At 42.8% G+C, this 20,734-nt stretch overlaps 1 protein-coding gene across 1 annotated transcript; it reads right to left on the bottom strand.

Annotated features, from left to right (window-relative positions):
- Positions 1–1,967: 1,967 nt before the first annotated feature.
- Positions 1,968–4,476, bottom strand: LOC122076413 (L-type lectin-domain containing receptor kinase IV.1-like). Its single transcript, XM_042641711.1, has 3 exons — positions 4,357–4,476; positions 4,104–4,108; positions 1,968–3,402 (listed from the first exon to the last, which is right to left on the bottom strand). Exons 1-3 carry the CDS (start codon positions 4,474–4,476, stop codon positions 1,968–1,970), a joined length of 1,560 nt encoding a protein of 519 aa, XP_042497645.1.
- Positions 4,477–20,734: the final 16,258 nt, after the last annotated feature.

Genomic DNA, 20,734 nt, shown 5'->3' with positions numbered 1-20,734 from the left:
GTTATTATGTTATCATAGATGGGGTATTTTGGCTGAACCACCTGTCATTTTAATATTTTATGCTGTAGAAGGTTGGATTTGGATGTTGTATGATATTAATTCTAAATGTTTGAGAATGACCATGCAACGAAATAGCACTAGATTATCAAATTAAGACATACCATCATTAATATAGAATCTCTTATTTGTGGTTACCAATTATTTTTTGATAAACTTATGATCTTCAGTTTAGAAATGGTTGTAAGTTATATCAAACCGATTGTGAACCGTTTTACAAACCGTATGGAATAAACCGAAATCAAAACCGTTTAAAACAGTGAAACCGACACCATTTAGAAACCGTGGAAACTGAAACCGTTTATTAAATGGTCACGGTTTTAGAAAGTGAAACCGTTTAGTAAATGGTGCGGTTATGGTTTTAGTCAAATAAATGTGAACCGAATCAATCCGCACCATTTAAACCGAAACCGAACCGATTAACACCCTTACCATAACCCATCTCCTCTAACTACCCCGCAATGCCCTCCTCTTTCCCGATCAAAATCTTCTGTTTTTCCCATCCATGTTTTTCCTTGTTTTGCTACCTGCAGAATGCGACACGTGGACAATAAGAAGACCAACAGTCAAGATTGGGTGAGGATTATTACATCCGGTGCGTTGGTCTTAAACTTGTCCACGTGTCGCGCTCTGCAGGTAGCAAAACAAGGAAAAACAGGGATGAGAAAAACAGAGGATTATTTTCCCCTCTTTCCTTCCCTTTTCCCCCATCAAAACCCTTTCTACCAAAGTTATCTGATACCTTTGCACTTCACCACCTTCTAACTCTACTCCTAATTATCTTCAATCTATACAAATAATAATGGCGGATAATGAAACCCACACCCATCTCAGTCCACCAAAAGCCGGCGTTATGCTCGTCTTTGTCAGCGGAAATCTACAGCTCGCCGGTGAACAGCACGCCCTCAAGTTCAGTCAGCTATGCCATCCCAACGACTCACACACTCAGGATTGACCTTACTTCCATTTCTTGACGCTTTCTTTGGCTTTCTAGGGTTTTATACTTCTATCTCGATCTGTTTGTGGATGGATCGGCCGTAAAGCCTGATTAATGTGTCTGAATTTGTTGTTGTGCTTTCCTGATTATAATTTAATTTGTGATTTGGGACTTAGAATGAACGGATGGGTTCTGTCATTTTGATTATATAGATATAGATTAATGCACCGAATAGGCTGTTAAAATCTGATCCATTATCTCTACATCAATTTTGAAAGAAATGATTCTGAAAAAAATAAAAAATTTTCTCTCCATCATATAAATCGATATAAGCACAGACTAAATTAAGTTGAAAACCCTAACACCATTTCAAGAACTGAGAAGAGGAAGAAGAGACAAAGTTGAAAACCCAACAACCAAATTAAGAACTGATCAACAAGGAGACTTAGGTGAAAAAAAGAACGAGGTGGTGGGTCCCACTTAATTTCATGGGTTTTCACCGTAAGGGGATGTGTTGTTATATGGAGTTTAATAACAAGGTCAAAAAATTCATTTCATTTTTTAATTTAACAATGGTTTTTTTTTCTTTTTTGGGTAGAAATTTAGTAATATTACACATTACGGGTGCGATAGACATTATTTTCATTTTTGGAGATCACCCTTAATTATAAAGATTTTTAAAGGTGGTATAAGAAAATTTTTCTTTTTTATTTATGTTATGAATAAAAATATATTGAAAGAAGAAAAGAAAATCACACAAAAAGCAAGCATAGAGGCTAAAACCAAGGGCAAAGGCCCTAACTAGACAAAACCACAGCATTACATATAGAAGAAAGGGATTTACGAGAGGCTTGATAAATATATATAGCTACATAAAATATAGAGTTGCTCTTGTGGAGAGAATCGATATAGAATTTGTCTATGTGTGGGATCCCAATAGAATCTCTATATTCGTTTAATAATAGTGTGAGAATCAACGTCCTCCAGATAGTATCCAATCAGAAACAGACGGTGATATAGGCACGGCAAAATCACCTAAGCCTTTGCCATCCACAAGCCCCGGTACACCATTACCACTCACTCTAAGAGATGACAGATCTGGTAGAGGAAGTTCTCCCTCCAAAAACTGCACAACTTGTCTCATTGTTAGCCTTGCTGTTGGAACCCAATTAGAGCAAAACAATCCAAGCTTCAAAACCAACTCCATTTCCCTCTCTACGTAATTCATTCCCAATTTTGGATCCACTGTGTCAAGAATTGCCCCTTTGCTCCAGTAAGAGAACATCCAATCCACCAACACTATTTCCTCATCTTTTGATGCTCTTGGATTTCTTGGCTTCCTCCCACAAGCAACTTCCAACATAAAAGTCCCGAATGCAAACACATCTGTGCTCGTGTTTACTTTGCCAGTTCTTGAAAGTTCTGGTGAAAGATAACCCAGCGTCCCAGCCACATGTGTTGTTTGAGGTTCACTTCCATGGCCATACAATCTCGCAAGTCCAAAATCCCCTAATCTTGCATTAAATTCAACATCCAATAGAACATTATTGGACTTCACATCTCTGTGAACCACAACCTGCTCCCATTCTTTGTGTAGGTAAAACAATGCAAATGCTACACCTCTAAGAATTTGAAATCTCTGAGTCCAATTAAGCATCGGCATTGATGGGTCGAAGAAAAACTTGTCTAAACTTCCATTGGGCATGCTATCATATACCAAAAGGAGTTCTCCTTTACGCCGGCAGTAACCCAAGAGAGTTACTAGGTACCGATGCCGTAGGCGACCTGCGGTAACAATTTCAGCAACAAATTCCCTCATTACTTGTCTTGACTCATGGGTGATTTTTTTCACTGCAACTTCGATTTTGGAGTTGGGTAATACACCTCTATACACCCTACCAAAGCCACCAAAGCCACCAATACCTAGCAGCTCCTTGTGCTTAAACCCCTTAGTGGCCACGTAGAGATCTTTATACTTGAACCTATGCGGCCCATACTCGAGTTCCCATTCTTCTAGCACTTGTGCAAATTTTGTCTTTCTTTTCACCATAATCAGTATTCCAAAGATCGCCGCCAACACTAAAGCGGCAGCAATTACACGAAGCCCGATAATCAGAATAGCCGTTTTCTGTTCAAACTGTAGGTAGGGTCCTTGTCGGGGTAGCGTGGGAAGTTGGGTGAGATTGAGTTCTTCTGCTTGCCCGTTCAGCTTGAAGCTCCATCCCAGCACATAGTGGGATGAGGAAACTTGACCAGTAGAGGATGAGAGACCGACGAACATGGGGTCGTTCATGATCGGAGAAAGATCTCGAGACAGAGACAAGAGGGGAAGAGCTGGTTTAGAAACATTGAATGAAGCTAATGTGACGTTGAGCTGCTTGTGTATACCATCGTAATCAATCCAGACTCTATACTCGGTTAATTTTTTTAAATGAATGAAATTTATATTAAAAAAAAAAAAATGGCCAGAAAGGCTAACCAAAGGCAAGGCCTTAACTAGATAAAACCACTAAATCCAAGTCCAGTTAGGAAATAAAACATGCATAGCCCTAGCCAGCTGTATACATATGGAAGGACAGGATTTACGAGAGACTTCATAAATATATATATATATATAGCTACATAAAATATAGAGTTCCTCTTATGGAGGGGTCGAATATAGAGTTTCTAAATGAGTGTGAACTCTATAAAAACTCTATACTCGATTAATAAGGGCCCGATTGATAACACTTATGTTCTCAATTCATTGATTCTGTTTGGAGGTATTTTTTGTGATTTTGTGATTTCTAAGATCAAGATCATCGATTGGTAAATCGTCAAGGAAGTACTCTTCAAATTAATTCAGATCAGAATCAGCGATTGGTGATGAAATTAGAAGAAAAAAAAAAAATCACTTCCATCTAATAGTCGAATAATTACAAAATTGCCACAAAAGGAGAAAAAGAATCTCTTCCCTCATTATGTTTGTTTTAAGCTTCAAAATTCAAACATGTAAACTCGTGGTTGAACCAGTTGACCCAAGACAAAGGGATCAAAGCTAATTTATTATACCTTAATTAATTTTGATAACTACACTTATAATCATAAAATTAAGGATTACTAAAATTACATCATCTACATACAAATAACATTATAACTTCAAATATTAGTATCAGATGGATCGTATCGACTGATAATGATACTTGGTTGATATCGTATCGTCAATATTAATTAAGACCAATACTAATTTGACATGGCTGATACAATAACGATACTTGAAACCATGCTAGATAGTAGGTAAAGATTGTTAGGAAGGTAAACAATGGAAAAATTCAAATAAAGGATTAAAAAAATAATAACGACATTCCAAATTTGCAACAAACCAGATAAGAGAATGTTGTTCCCATGATGAAGGTTTGGTTGTCATTGTTAGCAACACAGGCATAGTGGTATGGTGGTTGAAGAGATGGGTTGTGTTGTGAAATCAGATTCTTAGTAGACATCTGATTGGGATTGTAATCCAATGGCGGATTGAGCTTTGGAGTGTGAAATAATGAGAGCCGTTGATCGTGGTTGGTCAAGGTTGAAATTGGATGGTTTAGATCTTTTAAGAACTTTTTATTAGAAATTGGAGGTAAGAAGTCAAGTCTGCCCTTAGTCGTGACGTTTGGAATGTCACTTACTTAAATGCACCCTCATGAGTACTTTTGAGGGCAACCTTAACGAATGGATATATTGAAGGTCAATCTAAAGGCTGGGATTAAAAGATTATGTTTAGTGGGCTCACATTGACTGAACTTCTCTAGGGCTTTCTGGAGGCTATATGATTCCAAATTGGACGTGTAATATATGGATTTTGGGTATTTCGAAAAGATCAACGCATTGGGAATATTAAGAGAGTGATCTGATGCATGGATGTGCATAGAAATCGAGGCAGAAGCGATTCTTCTCTGATTTGGGCGTTGTTTTGGTTGAGAAGTTATTGGATATTGTTCTTTATGCTATGGTGATGATTCTCTGATCTTCTACATGCAGAGGAGTCCAATTGGCAATACCCAAGTGAGTTTTGAATCCCTTATTGTCTCTATTTGCATATTCTTGTTCTTCATTGAATAGAGATAGGAGTTTGGGTAGGGATTTCTTATAAGTTGTTGTGGGCATGTTACATGTTTGATTAAATGTCACAGTCAACCTAGGTTTAACTTTTGGGTAGTATTTTATCCAAATTTTCTATTGATTTACTCTTTGGCCTAGGGAGGGTAAAGATACAGATAGGTGATAAGACTTCAGGTTGTGAGACACTTGTAAAACCCAATGAGGGTTCATCATTGAGGTGATAGTGAAATTTTCCAGTGAGGGCACTCCGTGGACTAGGCACACCGCCGAACCACGTAAATACTTGTGCTTATTTTTCTCTGGTTAGAAATGCTTTGCTTGCAGGGTGGTTGAGTACATTTGGCAGACTCCTTTCCATTGATTGGGAAGAGGAGTGAATGTACTTGTATTTAAAATAACACAGGTTAATCGGCAATATTTTAAGGGACACTGATTCACCCCCCTCTCATTGACTATGTGGGAACTTCAATTGGTATTAGGACCAGGTTTCCAAAGTTTGACTTAACCGTCAGGGTATCTTGTCGAGAGACTAGCAATGGCAGAGTATAGTGAAAGAAGAGGCCACAAGTTTGGCTCATGGCCAGAACAGAATTCACACCATCGAAGGATGTTATCACAAATGAGGTGGTGATGAAGAAGTATGAATACAATTCCAGAGCTTCAAATGCAATATTCAGTGCCTTAGCACTTGGCAAGTACACTAGAGTTATGAACTGCAAATCAGCTAAGGAGATTTGAGACAAGTTGTAAAATTTTCATGAGGGAGGCAGTAGGGTAAAAGAATCCAAGCTTCTTATTCATTGGAATGAGTTTGACGTTCTGAGAATGGCAGAAAATGAGAAAATAGAAGCATATATAAGTAGAGTGTTAAATATAGTAAATTGTATAAGGAGACTTGGTGAAAAGTTGTCAGACACAATGGTTGTGAAAAAAATTATGAGACCCCTTCCTCCTATTTATAATGCCAAGGTCTCAGTGTTGGAAGAAAGAAACTTGAACAAGGTAACCATTGATGAGCTACAAAGTACCCTAGTTGCATATGAAATGCGAATTGATTCTCCTATTCAAGCTAATTCTAATAAGGAAGCTACATTCAATGCCATGGGAAAGTTGAAAATAATTGAAGATAGAAGCAACTCCATAGATGAGGATAATGGTGATGTAATTGCATATTTATCTAAGCAACTCAAAAAGGGAACAGGAAAATACAAGGGCAAGCTTCCACTTAAGTGCTTTAAGTGTGATGACATAGGTCACTTTGCTTCACAGTGTCCTAACAAGAAAGAGTTGCCTGACTCAGATGATGAAGAAGGGGAAGTGCCTAAGAAGAGATTTTTTAAGGGCAAAGGCAAAAAAACTTACAGTACTAAGAAAAAAAGAAACTTCAAGAGGAGAAGCCTAATTTCCAAAAATTGCAGTGAGTCTTCTTATGAAGATTCTAGTGAAGATGAAAAAGATAGCTCAGGTGAAGCCATGTTTATGGCAGCTGAGTCAAGTTCAGGAAATAACTCCTCCACTCAATCTCTAGAAGAAAATGACCAGAGTGATGAAGAAGAAGAAGGTGTAGTGGACTTAGAACTTGAATTGAAGTCAACACTTCATACACTCTTAGTGGAAGAGAAGAAGACTAGGAAACTCACAAAGCAATTGAAACATGTAGAAGATCTAATTGTGGAGCTGAAGGTCGTGTCTGAAGAATTTAAGAGAATTATAGAAGAAAAGGATCAGAATCTTCTGGAGAAAACTCATATGATTGAGTCACTTGAAAGAGAAGTTATTATCTTACGGGCTGAAATTCAGACGAGAATTGAAGAAGAAGCTAATGAGACCTCCTCAACTTTATCAATAAAGCAAGAATGTGAAAATTGTAGCAGGTTGATGGAAGCACAGATGAACTTGAAGCAATGCACTGAAATAAGGAAATACTTTGGTGATAAAGAAGGAATTGGATTCATTCAAGAGTCTGTGAAGGCTAAAGGGAAGGAGACCTTGAAACAACCCATAAGTTTTGTTAAATCTACAGAGAAGGTTAATCAAGTCAAGGTGACTCAGAAGGAAACTCAAACTCAGATTCAATAGAGACAATTCAAGAATGTTGGGTGGAAGAGAAATAATAGGTTCTATGGCTATTACTTCTCTTGTAATACCTTTGGTCATAAAGCTGAAAATTGTAGAGTGGTGACTAAACCAAAGAAGATACCTACTAGCAACAGATTTGCAGCTCTGGAAGAGTATGAAGTTCAGTGCTACAGATGTCACTCCTATGGCCATATTTCTAGAAATTGCTTGACTATGCTGCCTGCACAGAGGATACAGAGGTCTTCACAAGGCTTAGCTCCTCAAAGACAGTTCACCAATAGTAGAAGACCACAAGTTGAACAGAAAAGTAAGAGGAAAAATGAGATTCAACCCATTACCGTTGTTCAAAAGGCAATGTGGAAGGTGAAGAGTAAGAAGGATAGCAACACCAAATCACTATTGGTTCAAGCTGCTTTAAAAGTGAAATCCAAAGAGGCACCATGGATTCTTGACAGTGGATGTTCTTCCCATATGACTAGTGATAAGTCAAGACGTCAGAATCTCAATTCTATCAATGGAGGTATAGTGAAATCTGACAACAATGATGAAGCCAAGATTTGTGGGAAAGTTTCTATTAGTCTGAATGAGGGTAAGGTCAGCCTTGAAAATGTGTTGTATGTGGATGGACTAAAGCACAACTTATTAAGTGTCAATCAACTGTGTAAAGAAGGATATCATGTGATCTTCTCAAAGAATGGATGTTCAATCAAGAACACTGACACAGGGAAACAGACAGCCCAGGGAAAGAGAACCTCAGGGAACTTGTGTGTTTTAGCTGAGAAGACTCAAGAGGAGTGTTTGATAAGCCAAGAAGATGAGACTAAGTTGTGGTACAAAAGGTTAGGACATATGAATTCCAAGAATCTGAGACAACTTAGTGTAAAGAAAAGTGTAAGAGACCTTCCTATTTTGAAGAGGATTAGAACCAGTGTTTGTGGTTTTTATTAGAAGGGAAAGCTCACCAGAAGCACCTACAAGCCTAAGGCGCATCACTCTAGCAAACCATTGGACCTTATACACATTGATTTGTGTGGTCCAATGAGGACTCAGGCAATAGGGGGAGAATGGTAATTTATATTATTCATTGATGACTACACCAGGATGACTTGGGTCATGTTTCTCAAGAAAAAGAATGAGACAGAGAAGTGCTTGAGGGTGTTCAGAAAGCAAGTTGAAAACTTTACAGGGAGAACCATCAAATGCATTAGGTCTGACTAAGGAAAGGAGTTCACATGGAATGTATTTAAATACTATTGTGATGAGTACGGTATTAGACTCAAGCATTTAGTAGTAAGAACTTCACAACATAATGGTGTGGTAGAGAGAAAAAACAAAGCAGTAGAGGAGATGGCCAGAGCCATGATGATTGAGGGTAATGTTAGCAAAAATTTATGGAGGGAAGCTGTTTACACAATTGTTCATACACAGAACAGGGTTCTGTTTAGACCTCACACCTATTAGACTCCCTATGAGTTATGGGTTGGTAGGAAGCCTACAGTGAAGTATTTCAAGGTATTTGGCAGCAAATGCTACATCAAGAACAAAACTGACAACTTGGGAAACTTTGAAGATAGAGCTAATGAAGGTATTTTCTTGGGATACTTATTCAAAAGTAAGGCTTATCTGTGTTACAACAAGAGATTGGGCAAAATAGTTGAGAGCTCCGATGTGAAGGTGGCTAAATTTGGAGTGCAATCCACCATGTATGATTCAGATGATGACTCTTCAAACTGTGAAGAGAGTTTTGGTCTTGATGATACTCCTGTTAAGGTTACACAAACAGAAGAAGAAACTGAGGAAGAAAAAAGGAATGATAATTTGGATGCTGAAGAAGACACAAGGAAGAGCAACACCAAGTTCCAGAAGAATCATCCCAAGGATCAAATAATTGGTGACCCTAGTGCTTGAATCCAAACCAGAAAGATTAAGAAGCCTAAGCAGATACTTTCTCTACTATCACAGGTAGAACCCAAAAATGTGGATGAGACTGCTAAAGATGAGAGTTTGGTTAATGCTATGAATGAGGAGCTGGATCAGATAGAGAAGAATAAAACATGGGAGTTAGTTCCAAGACCAGCTCAGAAGAATGTGATAGGCACTAAATGGGTTTTCATAAACAAGTTTGATGTCACAGGAAAGATTGTCAGAAATAAGCCAAGACTAGTATGTAAAGGTTATGCACAAATAGAGGGGATTGACTTTAATGAGACCTTTGCCCCAGTGGCTAGATTGGAGTCAATTAGGATGTTCCTTGCTTTTGTAGCTTTCAAAGACTTTAAGGTGTATCAGATGGATGTCAAGTCAGCATTCTTGAATGGCTTGTTGGAAGAGAAAGTCTACATTGAGCAACCAGATGGATTCATCTTGGGTGAGGATGCTACTATGGTATGCAGGTTAAAAAAGACTTTATATGGCTTGAAGCAAGCACCGAGAGCCTAGTATTCAAGACTAGATGCTTATTTACATTAACTTGGCTTCAAAAAGGGAGTAGTGGACAGCAACATGTATATTCTTTCTGAAGATCATGGATAGCTCATTGTGGTTGCTTATGTAGATGACATCATCTTTGGAGGTCCTTGTGAAGAGAGCTGCAAGAAGTTTGCTGAATTGATGCAGAGGGAGTTTGAAATGTTCATGCTTAGGGAACTCTCCTAATTTTTTGGGTTGCAGGGGCATCAGCAGAAGACTGGGATCTTTATCTCTCAACAGAAGTATGTGGGTGAAATGCTAAAAAGATTTCAAATGGATGAATGCAAGCCGGTTGGGACTCCTATGGTAACAAGGTGCAAGTTGAATAAGGAAGATGACAATCCTTTAGTTGAACAAACCTTGTATAGGTCGATGATTGGAAGCTTATTGTATCTTACTGCATCTAGGCCTGATATTCTTCAGGCAGTATGTTTGGTGGCTAGATTTTAGGGAGATCCAAGGGAGAGTCACTTATTAGCTGTGAAGAGGATTTTCAGATACTTGAAGGGGACCATTGATTTTAGATTATGGTATAGGAAGTCCAAGGATTTCATGCTCATAGCCTACACTGATGCAGACTGGGTTGGGTCTGTAGATTATAGAAAGAGCGCCAGTGGTGGAGCATTCTACCTTGGGAAAAGTTTAGTTGCTTGGCACAATAAGAAGTAGGAATCCGTGTCATTATCCACAGCAGAGGCTGAGTACATAGTTGCAGCTACTACTTGCACTCAGGTTCTATGGATGAAGAGGCAAATACAAGATTTGGGGTGAAGTGTGATGGTCCTATAAGTATCAAGTGTGACAATTCCAGTGCCATCAACATCTCTAAAAATCCAGTTCAACACTCCAGGACAAAACATATAGATATCAGATATCACTTCTTAAAGGATCAAGTTTCTTTGAATGAAGTGAAGCTAGATTTTATTCCAACAATAGACCAAGTGTCACACCCCGTTCACATTGAACCGGAGCGGTGACCGAGTTAACACCGGTTAACCCAAACCTGCCAGGATCATCAGATACTGTATTCCACCACAGCACACTAACATCAATTCATCAGATCAACGGAAGACTAAGTTTTACCTGTAAATAATTCCCATATACTTGATACCCAAATGGTGATACAATAATTATATACATTTGGGCCCGAAGGCATGATATATACACAAAAAGAATAAAATTCAAATATCAAGTATATACAGGAAATCATCAAAAACATCAGAGTACACAGCTCGGCTCGGTTTCAAGGCTGGAGCTCAGCTCGGCATCAGGGGTTGTGTAATATCCCGCTTCTTAAACCCGGTCTGATTTCGTGGTTGAACCGGTTTAACTATGCAGGAACCGAGCCTGAGGATATGAGAGCGGGTTCCTTATGGGCTATGATGGCACGGGTGACCTTAAACACCGGCTGGCCCGACAAGTCCGAGCCAGTGCCAGAAGAGACGGGAGTGCCCAAACCGTGTACGTGCACCTACCATAAGGCTATGTACGGATAGAACAGGTATTATATCCGCATTATAAGGTATATACGTATGCTACATCGTATGCTTGGGGTAGGGTCCGAGCCGAGGTCCGAACCCGGTCAAAATCCCATGTCTTGACTCTCAGGTGGGTATAACAGGTGGGTACACCCACCCACCTGAGTGACCCATCCAACACTATTCATTTAATTAGGAATAGTATATAAGACTTTATGATTTCTTTTCTTTCCATTTATTACCCTCGTACGTTTGGTGAGAAAAGTAAAGAGGAGAGAGAAAAGAAAAGGGAAGAAGGAAGGAAGAGGAAGAAAGGAAGGATTTCCGTGGCGCCGAGGCTAGATCTTGCCACTCCGGTGCCGGGAGAGTAATCTTCAACTCGAGATCTACAGTTGGAGGTAAGAAAAGTTGGGTTTTATGAACATTAACCATACCCACGCTTTAAACCCTTGATTCGAGTATGGTTTCTTAAGATCTTGTAAACACCCTTTGAAATGATGAATCTAAGGTTTAATAGATGATTTATGTGTTGATCTTGAAGGATTTGAAGAGATATTGACAAGGTAGAAGGAGCATTGTGAGTTGGAAGTGATTTGGAGGGTTTGAAGTCATTCTTGAGCAAAGAAGGTAAGATGGCTCCCCTCACTCGAATCTAACTTAGATCTAAGCTAGAACCATCCTATAGGACTTTAAAGGTGTGAAGAATGGGGTGAGAAAAGCCCTATTTGGGTCCCCAAGGAATGGAGGAAGTTGAGAAGAAACTGGGGTTTTTCCGCCAAAACCGGCGGGTACAACCGGCGGGTCCCTACCCGCCTGAGAGCACCCACCTGAGAGGGCAGGGGGTCCCTGGCCAAACCGGCGGGTAGGACCGGCGGGTCCTACTGGCGGGTCCATACCCGCCGGTCCAAACCGGCGGGTAGGACCGGTGGGTAGACAGCCCACCTGTCCGACCCACCTGAGTGGCCCCGAAGGTGATCCGTAGGTCCGATCGAGCCCAAATCGGACGTGTGACCTTCTTTCGACGTTCTAAACACGATTTTGACATCGGATTTCATTAATTTTGATTCTAAAATGGTGAAGTACTAACCCCGCTCAATTTTGTTAGGTTCACCAAAGCCTACCCGATTCGCTCCGGATCTCACCCGTACCGAGCGGGACTCCTTGTACGCTACAAGTAAGTGGAGAGAGGACGTTTGGCCTTGTTTCAAGGCATTTGTTTGGCATTCATATAACCATATCTAATCTAGTCATGTCATCATGAATATGCTATATAGAATAGTCATTTCACACATTGGTGTGCATTTATGCTATGTTTACTTTTCAAATGCAAATTGAATGAGATGTTATATGTTGAATGTGGACATCATGGTGCATAATGCATTGATAGACTAGATGCCGTTGTCGGCTTGGAAACGAATGCATTGGTGGCCCGTGGAATGGGACACGAAGGCACTATGCAGTCGTACTACATATAGGAGCATGCGGTATTAGGATTTTAACCATCCCGTGCTACGACCCTTCCCAACAGGGGTTAAGGTGTTGGGTTGCCATTTGGGGGGAAGCAGGGGTCGCGGTTGTCGGACACTGTGGCGGTTAGGCATTACGCCCGGCGAGTCATGTAGGACAGTCGGCAACCCCGGTGGTACATTCAAGAGGGCCAATCGTACTGCTTTTAAATTGCTGGAGTCAGCACTGTTATTTCATTTATTTACATTTCTGTTGAGAGCCGGTGGACGGCATTGTCTTTATTTTTCCGAGTACTCACGGTGGGCCTTCTCCAACAGCCCTATGGGCGTATCGCGGGAGGGAGTTCGCGGCTCGTACCCGGAGTATACGCGCACTGTGGTTGTAGTAGCACTAAAACCAAAGACTTAGTAATGTTGATTAGGTGGATGTGAATTAAAATGAATTGCATGGCATGTAGTGCATATGATGTGTTGTGATGTGTGGACTGTTGTGTATGGTCCACCTCTCTACTTACTGAGCTAGTGAGCTCATTCCACGTGTACACCCCCTTTTTAGATGTTTTTGCAGGTCATGCATCTGAGGAGCATGGGGTGGGTCCCACAGTCGAGTTTCCTGAAGAGGACTGGTGGACCCCTGAGGAGTTTGAGCACGGCGTAGACTGCGCATGTGAGAGCTGTGCTGCGGGACAGCAGTTCTGAGGCCGAGCTGAGCTCAACCTTGGAGGCCGTGCCGAGCTCCACTACCGAGGCCGAGCTGTGTACTCTGATGATTTTGATGAATTCTTGTATATACTTGATATTTGAACTTTATTCTTTTTGTGTATATATCATGCCTTCGGGCCCAAATGTATATAATTATTGTATCACCATTTGGGTATCAAGTATATGGGAATTATTTACAGGTAAAACTTAGTCTTCCGCTGATCTGATGAATTGAAGTTAGTGTGTGTATGCTGTGGTGGAATACAGTATCTGATGATCCTGGCAGGTTTGGGTTAACCGGTGTTAACTCGGTCACCGCTCCGGTTCAGTGTGAACGGGGTGTGACAAACGGTGGTATCAGAGCGTGATGCTCTGCTCCACTCACAGCATACCATTAGAATCCCGTAGACTCTATAATAGGAAAATGGGGTTGGGTAAGGATAAAAGCTTAAAGATTAAAAGTCAAAGAAAGAAAGTATAAAATGGAGTTATATTATAAGTTGCATTCATGGCATGCGTGAGTGTAGATAAAAAGGTAATTAGATTGGAACTATAACCTATAAAGTACTATTTCGACGAAATTTCGGCAGCATAACGGCGTAAAGTGGGATTTCCAAAAAATTTTACACAAAACCTGATAAACAACAGATGATAATATAACCAAGGGCACAGATAGAAAAATCACATCACCACAAAACCACACAGGTACTCCACATATGAAAACACCCCAACAATCCATTATCCAAAGATATTTTATTCCATAAATGAAATCAAGTTACATTGCAATTACAAGGAATGAGAAGAGATAAATATACAAGGTCTACAAAAGAGAGAAAATGGAAAAACAGCTAGTGTGGGTGAGCTAAGCCCTCACTGGTCGTCGTCATCGTCGTCGATGATTACCACGTTCGCCGGAGGCCGGGAGTTAACGTTGAGGCGGTGATCGTAATAATCGAACCTCGCGTTCACCACCTGTACCTCCCTCCGAAGCCGGCCATAGTCTGCTGAGATAGCATTGGCCCTGGTGTCCAAGTCCTGACCCAGCTTAAGGAAGGACTCCTCCAAGGTGGTCTGCCTGGAGGCAATCTCGTCCAGCCACCTCAGTATCTGAACCTGGCCATCCTGCAAGGCCCGCATGGAGGGCGATGTACCCTCGTAGTCGTAGGCACCACTCCCAGGTGGTGGGGCTGTAGCTCTGGAAGAACTAGGGCCAGGACCTCTCGACTCCTGAGGCACCTCCTCAGGGATGCCACCGCCCATCAGATCCTCCTCCTCGTTCTGAGGAACGTAGTCCTCATCCTCCTCACTGGACTCCTCCTCCATGAGGACATCCTCTATAGGGGCAGCCCTCCTACCCCTACCTCTCCGAGTTCCTGATCTAGGAGGTGAATCCATGAGGGTATGGAGACCCATCTTCAGGAGGTTGCTCCGATCGAACCTATCAGCCGGAGTCTTCCCCTCCTCTCCGCTCAGATCCACCCCGAAGAACTCGAAGATCCTAGTGAGGATCCTGCCGTATGGGAAACCTCCGTCCTCTGGGTGGGAAGCATGGTGCTCCATCGTTCGGAGGATGATATAGGGAAGGCACAAGTGCTCCCCGCCTCCCTCTGCGGCCGTGAAGATACAAAATGCAAGGAAGGCCGCCATGAAACCCACCTGGTTCCGATGACCTCCTCTGGGGAGCAGGTTGAACTGGATCAACCGGGCGAAGAGACGGACCTCAGGGAAGAAAGATGTCTCGGACTCCGGGCGACTGCTGCTGCCGCAGATGGTCTCGTAGATGAAGTCCGGCGTCTCCAGGCTCATGAATGGTCCCTGGGGCCTACTCCTGGGGGGACTGTAGTATCGGTATCCCGCCGCTGATATGCCCAGGATACTGGCCAAGGTGCCTACCGTCAGCTGGATATCCACTCCCTTCACCAGGCTGCTGATGGTGAATTCCCCGTACTGATACGACACCTCCAGGTTGCAATAGAACCGACGGACGAGCTGCTCGTAGCACGGTCGGTCTACCTGAAGAATAGAGTCCCAGCCCAATGCTGAGAACCTCTCCTGAAGCCTGGCCTTGTGGAAGTCCTCGACTACCACGGTCTTTTCCATCAACACTGACCCCTTCAGGAAGTTAGGCCAGTTGGCTGCGGCCTCTGCACTAGTGAAGTGCTCCTCATCATAGTCTGAAGGGTCAGACTGGGCAGGTGCAGGTCTCCCTGCGCGAGGAGCTGAAGTGCTGGTCTCCGCACTTTTCCGCTTAGAAGCGGTGGTCTTGCGTCGAACGCCAGAGGAAGATGGTCCTCTGCCGGTGCGTGAAGACATCCTGGCAATAAGAAAAGGAAGTGGGGTTAGTATAGAAAGGAAAGACAGCAGCATTAAAAGGGGAAATCCAAAACCCAATTCATGCAAAACGGGAACGGCAACGATCTAGGAATGATAGAAAACTTATGACATGAAACATGGTAGATGACAACGCATGGAAACGTGCCAAAACAGTAAAATGACAGCAAAGGAGAGAATGAGTATAAATGACATGGAAGGGTTCGGTTTCGATGCACCAACCCATTCATAGGGAAGTAAAAGCTTGAACTCTAGGGTCTAGAACGAAATGCCACAGTAGTAAGACGTTGAAATTTGCAAGAACATACCCCAAATAGATTTTGGAATTCGAAGAATACAAGTATGGGATGAAAATTTAAGAAACCAAGACAAAAAGAGGGATTTTCATGGAAATACATGGGGATTTCAAGCAAAATGGATGATTCAATGAAATCTAAAGTATATCTAGCGTAAAACAAGTGAAATGCATTACAAAGAAGTCGTCAATTGGAGAAAAAGAGTAAGGATTGAAGAAACCCCCAAATTTGGAAACCTAGGGCACCAATTGGGGTTTTCTCCAAATAAAGAGAGATAATTCCTATAAACTACAAATGAGCACAGTGGAATCATCACAAACACATGATAATACTATTCTATGGTGGAAAATATAGAAAGGAAGCTTAAAAAGTAAACCCTATACATGCATTTCACCCAAATAGAAATTCTGAGAAAAAAGGATGAAGAAGAACTTACTTGAATGAAGAAGGAGTTGACTCTTCTCTAAAGCGCCGAGTGGATGAGTGGAACCGCGAGTAGAAGCGCCGAGGAGACTCCCAAGATCGCCCAAAAAGGAAAAGGAAGAAAGAGAGGGATGAGGGTGAGAGTGACAGGCAGAACAGGGCCTGTAGGGCCCTGTTCGTGTTTTAACACGGGCAGGACCGGCGGGTCAGACCGGCGGGTCCCTACCCGCCGGTGCCACCCGCCGGTTTAGGGTGCTGGGACCGGCGGGTCAGACCGGCGGGTCCCTACCCGCCGGTTCATCCCACCGGTTAGGACAGAAGGGGAAAATTTTAAAAATTTTGAAATTTTCCTTCTTTTTCTTTTCCCTTCTCTTCTCCTATTATGATTTCATTGATTTTTATGGTGGATGTTATTCCTATGATCAATATGCTATGGTCAAGTGGGACCATTAGCAAGTACGTTGAGGACTTTGCCTGTATCTTGGAATTGAGCTATGATTATTTACAGGCTATCATACACTACAACACCTCATGTAATGGCATATGACTGTGTGCCTAAATCAACTCTATGGTGTTTGACCAATATGGTGTGATGTGTTCCAGGTACAGGGATACGATGGTACGTACTAGATCCGGTAGTAATGCCCGAGGTACCTCGCGGGGTCCTCGTCGGGTCGGTCGACCACAAAATCCCAGAGGGTCCCGTTCTGTGGGGCATACCTCACCTCCACTACCTGCAGAGACCCTTGGTCAGGGTGGGGCACATGGGGACCCACCTATGACTGCACTCCCAGACCCTCCACCGGTCATTACACCGGGAGATGTTGCTACAATAATCCAGCAGTCCCAACAAGCTTTCCAGCAACAAATGCTTCAGCAACAGCAAGCATTTATGACTGCCATCCAGCAACAGTTAGATTTTTCTCAACCGGGTCAACCGCCCCGAGTACTCACTCCGCAGGACCCACCTGTAGGGTCGGGAACGGGACCACAAGTGGTGGGTACACCTCCAATCCCACCATTCGGTATTCCTCAGCATGGGATGCCTCCTCCATACTCCTACTATCCTGTCTATGCTCCTAACTTCCCGGCGACGAGTAATATGTCAAGGGTAGTGGAGTCGTTCAAGAGGAACTTACCACCGGTATTCTCTAAGGTGGGGAGTGATCCTCTAGAACCGGATCAATGGATCCAAGAATTGGAGAAGATATTTGAGGTGCTTGAGTGCACGGATGCCCAGAAACTCATTTGTGCTGGGTTACAACTCAAGAAAGAGGCAAATTCTTGGTGGCAAGCTTCCAAGCCTATATTGATGGCTGCTCATCCAGAACCCCCTTGGGAGCAGTTTAAGGAATTGTTCTTGGATAACCATTATCCGCGCAGTTTCAGGGACCGAAAAGAGACTGAGTTCATGGCCTTAACTCAAGGAGGTAAGACTGTCCTTGAGTATCAGCAACAATTCGAAAGTTTGTTCCATTTTGCCCCAAGGCATATGCGAACAGCTGAAGAGAAGGCAGTAAGGTTCCTAAAGGGCCTAAAAGCATCTATTGGGTCTGTGCTGGAAGTCTTGGATCTGACCGAATATGGCCAGATTGTACAGAAGGCCAAAACAATGGAAGATAAGCAAAAGGGTGAACAGTCCCTCACTCCTGGACTGTGGAAGAGAACAAATCCATTCCCAGATGTGGGAAATTCCTCCAAGGCATACCGCGGATCATACAGTTCGGGGCCTATGTATAGGCAGCCCTATAGGCCATCTGGCCATCCTCCTAGGCCAGTTGGTGGTTCGGGTTCAACCTCTTTTCGCCCGAACACTAGTGTGGCTCCCACAGCTCCAAGGCCACCTCGACCTCCATCTGCAGCGGGTCAAGTGCAGAGGGGCCCCGCTCCAGTTCCGACGTCTCAGGTTCGTTGTTTCAACTGCCATTCATATGGGCATTATGCGAAAGACTGTCGGGCCCGGCCAGCCTTGCCCTCCAGTCAGCCCTCTGCGTACCGACCTCCCTTACCTCGAGGCAGCCAACCGCAGGGGAGGATGTATGCCCTATCAGCCGAGGAAGCTGAGGCTAGTACAGAAGTTGTAGCAGGTACATTTTAAATTGAGAAGTTCATTACGATTAATATTGATGACCTGCTGAAATTATATACATTGTTATACTAGGTATTCTACCCATATCGGGCATACCAGCCTATGTTTTATTTGATTCAGGAGCTACTCATTCATTCGCATCTAAGAGATTTGTAGGGAAGCTTGGGATGTCACCCAAGATCCTAGACCATGGAATGATTGTTAGTATGCCTACTGGTAAAATTGCACAGTTGAAGGAAGTGTATGGGCCGTGCCCGGTGGAGATTAGTGGGAAGAACTTTGATGCACAACTCATTAAATTCAATATGCAGAATTTTGATGTTATATTGGGTATGGATTGGTTGTCGGCTCATCGAGCTAACGTGATCTGTGCGGAAAGGCTGATTAAGGTGACAGATGTCGAAGGGAAAGAGTGGGTTTACCGAGCAGATACAATGAAAAGGGTGAGGAAGGTCCTCGTCTCCGCTCTCCAAGCGGTAAAGTTGCTAGAAAGTGGATGTCAGGGTTTCATAGCCTCGGTACTCGATGTTGATGCAAGAGTTACACCTCTAGAAGAAGTAAAAGTGGTTAAGGAGTTTCCCGATGTTTTCCCAGATGATCTGATGCATTTACCACCTGATAGAGAGTTGGAGTTTGCCATAGACTTGACTCCTGGAGCAGCTCCAGTATCTAAAGCTCCATACAGGATGGCACCAGCTGAATTGAAGGAGTTGCAGATGCAATTGCAGGAATTATTAGAGAAGGGGTTTATTCGCCCAAGTGTTTCACCTTGGGGTGCCCCAGTGTTGTTTGTCAAGAAGAAGGATGGTAGTTTGCGTATGTGCATAGATTACCGGGAGTTGAATAAGCTAACCATTAAGAACCGGTATCCATTGCCACGCATTGATGATTTATTTGATCAGTTGCAGGGAGCCAGAGTATTTTCGAAGATAGACCTTCGGTCCGGCTATTATCAGCTCAAGATAAAGAGTAGTGATATACCCAAAACAGCATTTAGGACTCGATACGGCCATTATGAGTTCCTAGTGTTGTCGTTCGGGTTAACCAATGCACCTGCAGCATTTATGGATCTAATGAATCGAGTATTTCAGGATGTGCTCGACAAATGGGTAATTGTTTTTATTGACTATATCTTGATCTACTCCAAGACCGAGGAGGAGCATACTCAACACTTGAGAATGGTGTTACAGAGGTTGAGAGATCAACAGTTGTTTGCCAAGTACAGCAAGTGTGAATTCTGGCTTGAACAAGTTGGATTCCTGGGGCACGTAGTGTCTAAAGCCGGAATCGAAGTAGATCCTGCTAAGGTAAAAGCAGTAGTGGAATGGGAAAGTCCCAAGAATGTTACTGAAATTAGAAGCTTCCTGGGTTTGGCTGGATACTACCGGCGTTTCATCGAGAATTTTGCCCGGATCTCAGCACCAATGACCAAGTTGACTAAAAAGGGTGTGAAATTCGACTGGGCAGAGGAATGTGAGAAGAGCTTCCAGGAATTGAAAGAAAAGTTGGTGACTGCCCCTGTGCTGACTATTCCTGAAGACACAGGTGGAATGACGGTCTATACCGACGCTTCCAAAGTTGGGTTGGGTTGTGTTCTCATGCAACGCGGAAAGGTAATAGCGTATGCATCCCAACAACTAAAGGAATATGAGAAGAACTACCCCACTCATGACTTGGAACTAGCCGCAGTCATTTTTGCCCTTAAGATCTGGCGACATTATTTGTATGGGGAGAAGTGTGAGATATACAGTGACCACAAGAGCCTGAAATACTTCTTCACCCAGAAAGATCTGAACATGAGACAGAGAAGATGGCTTGAACTCATGAAGGATTATGACTGCGATATTCAATATCATCCCGGCAAGGCTAATGTAGTGGCAGATGCATTGAGTCGGAAAACACAGACTATGTCGCTCTCATACTTAGCAGTCAGCTCACCACTCGTGCAAGAGGCGATGCTAATGGATGAAACCCTCTTGTATGAAGGGGCAACCTTAGAGCTTGAACCTCAACCAGGAGACCTTAAGTGGTTGACGGCATCCTTATCGGCTTTACAGGTGCGTCCGGCAATTAGGCAAGAGGTGATAATGAAGCAACCCTTGGATCCTGAATTGCAGCGGATCAGAGTTAAGGTTCAAGACCAAACTATGAACGACCCAGATTTTACTTTAGCCAGTGATGGGGCATTGATGTTTCGAGACAGATTGTGTGTACCCGATGATTTGGATATACAAGATAAGATAGTGAAAGAAGCACATAGCTCCGAGTACTCACTTCACCCAGGAAGTACCAAAATGTACAAAGACCTCAAA

This window comes from Macadamia integrifolia, chromosome 4, assembly GCF_013358625.1.
Source record: "Macadamia integrifolia cultivar HAES 741 chromosome 4, SCU_Mint_v3, whole genome shotgun sequence".
NCBI classification, from domain to species: Eukaryota; Viridiplantae; Streptophyta; class Magnoliopsida; order Proteales; family Proteaceae; genus Macadamia; species Macadamia integrifolia.
The sequence above is the reverse complement of the archived record's forward strand: the minus strand, read 5'-3'. Positions and strand labels throughout refer to the sequence as shown.

Excerpts from the sequence above, each read along its gene's own strand:
- LOC122076413 (XM_042641711.1), bottom strand. The coding sequence starts at position 4,476 with ATGTCTACTAAGAATCTGATTTCACAACACAACCCATCTCTTCAACCA.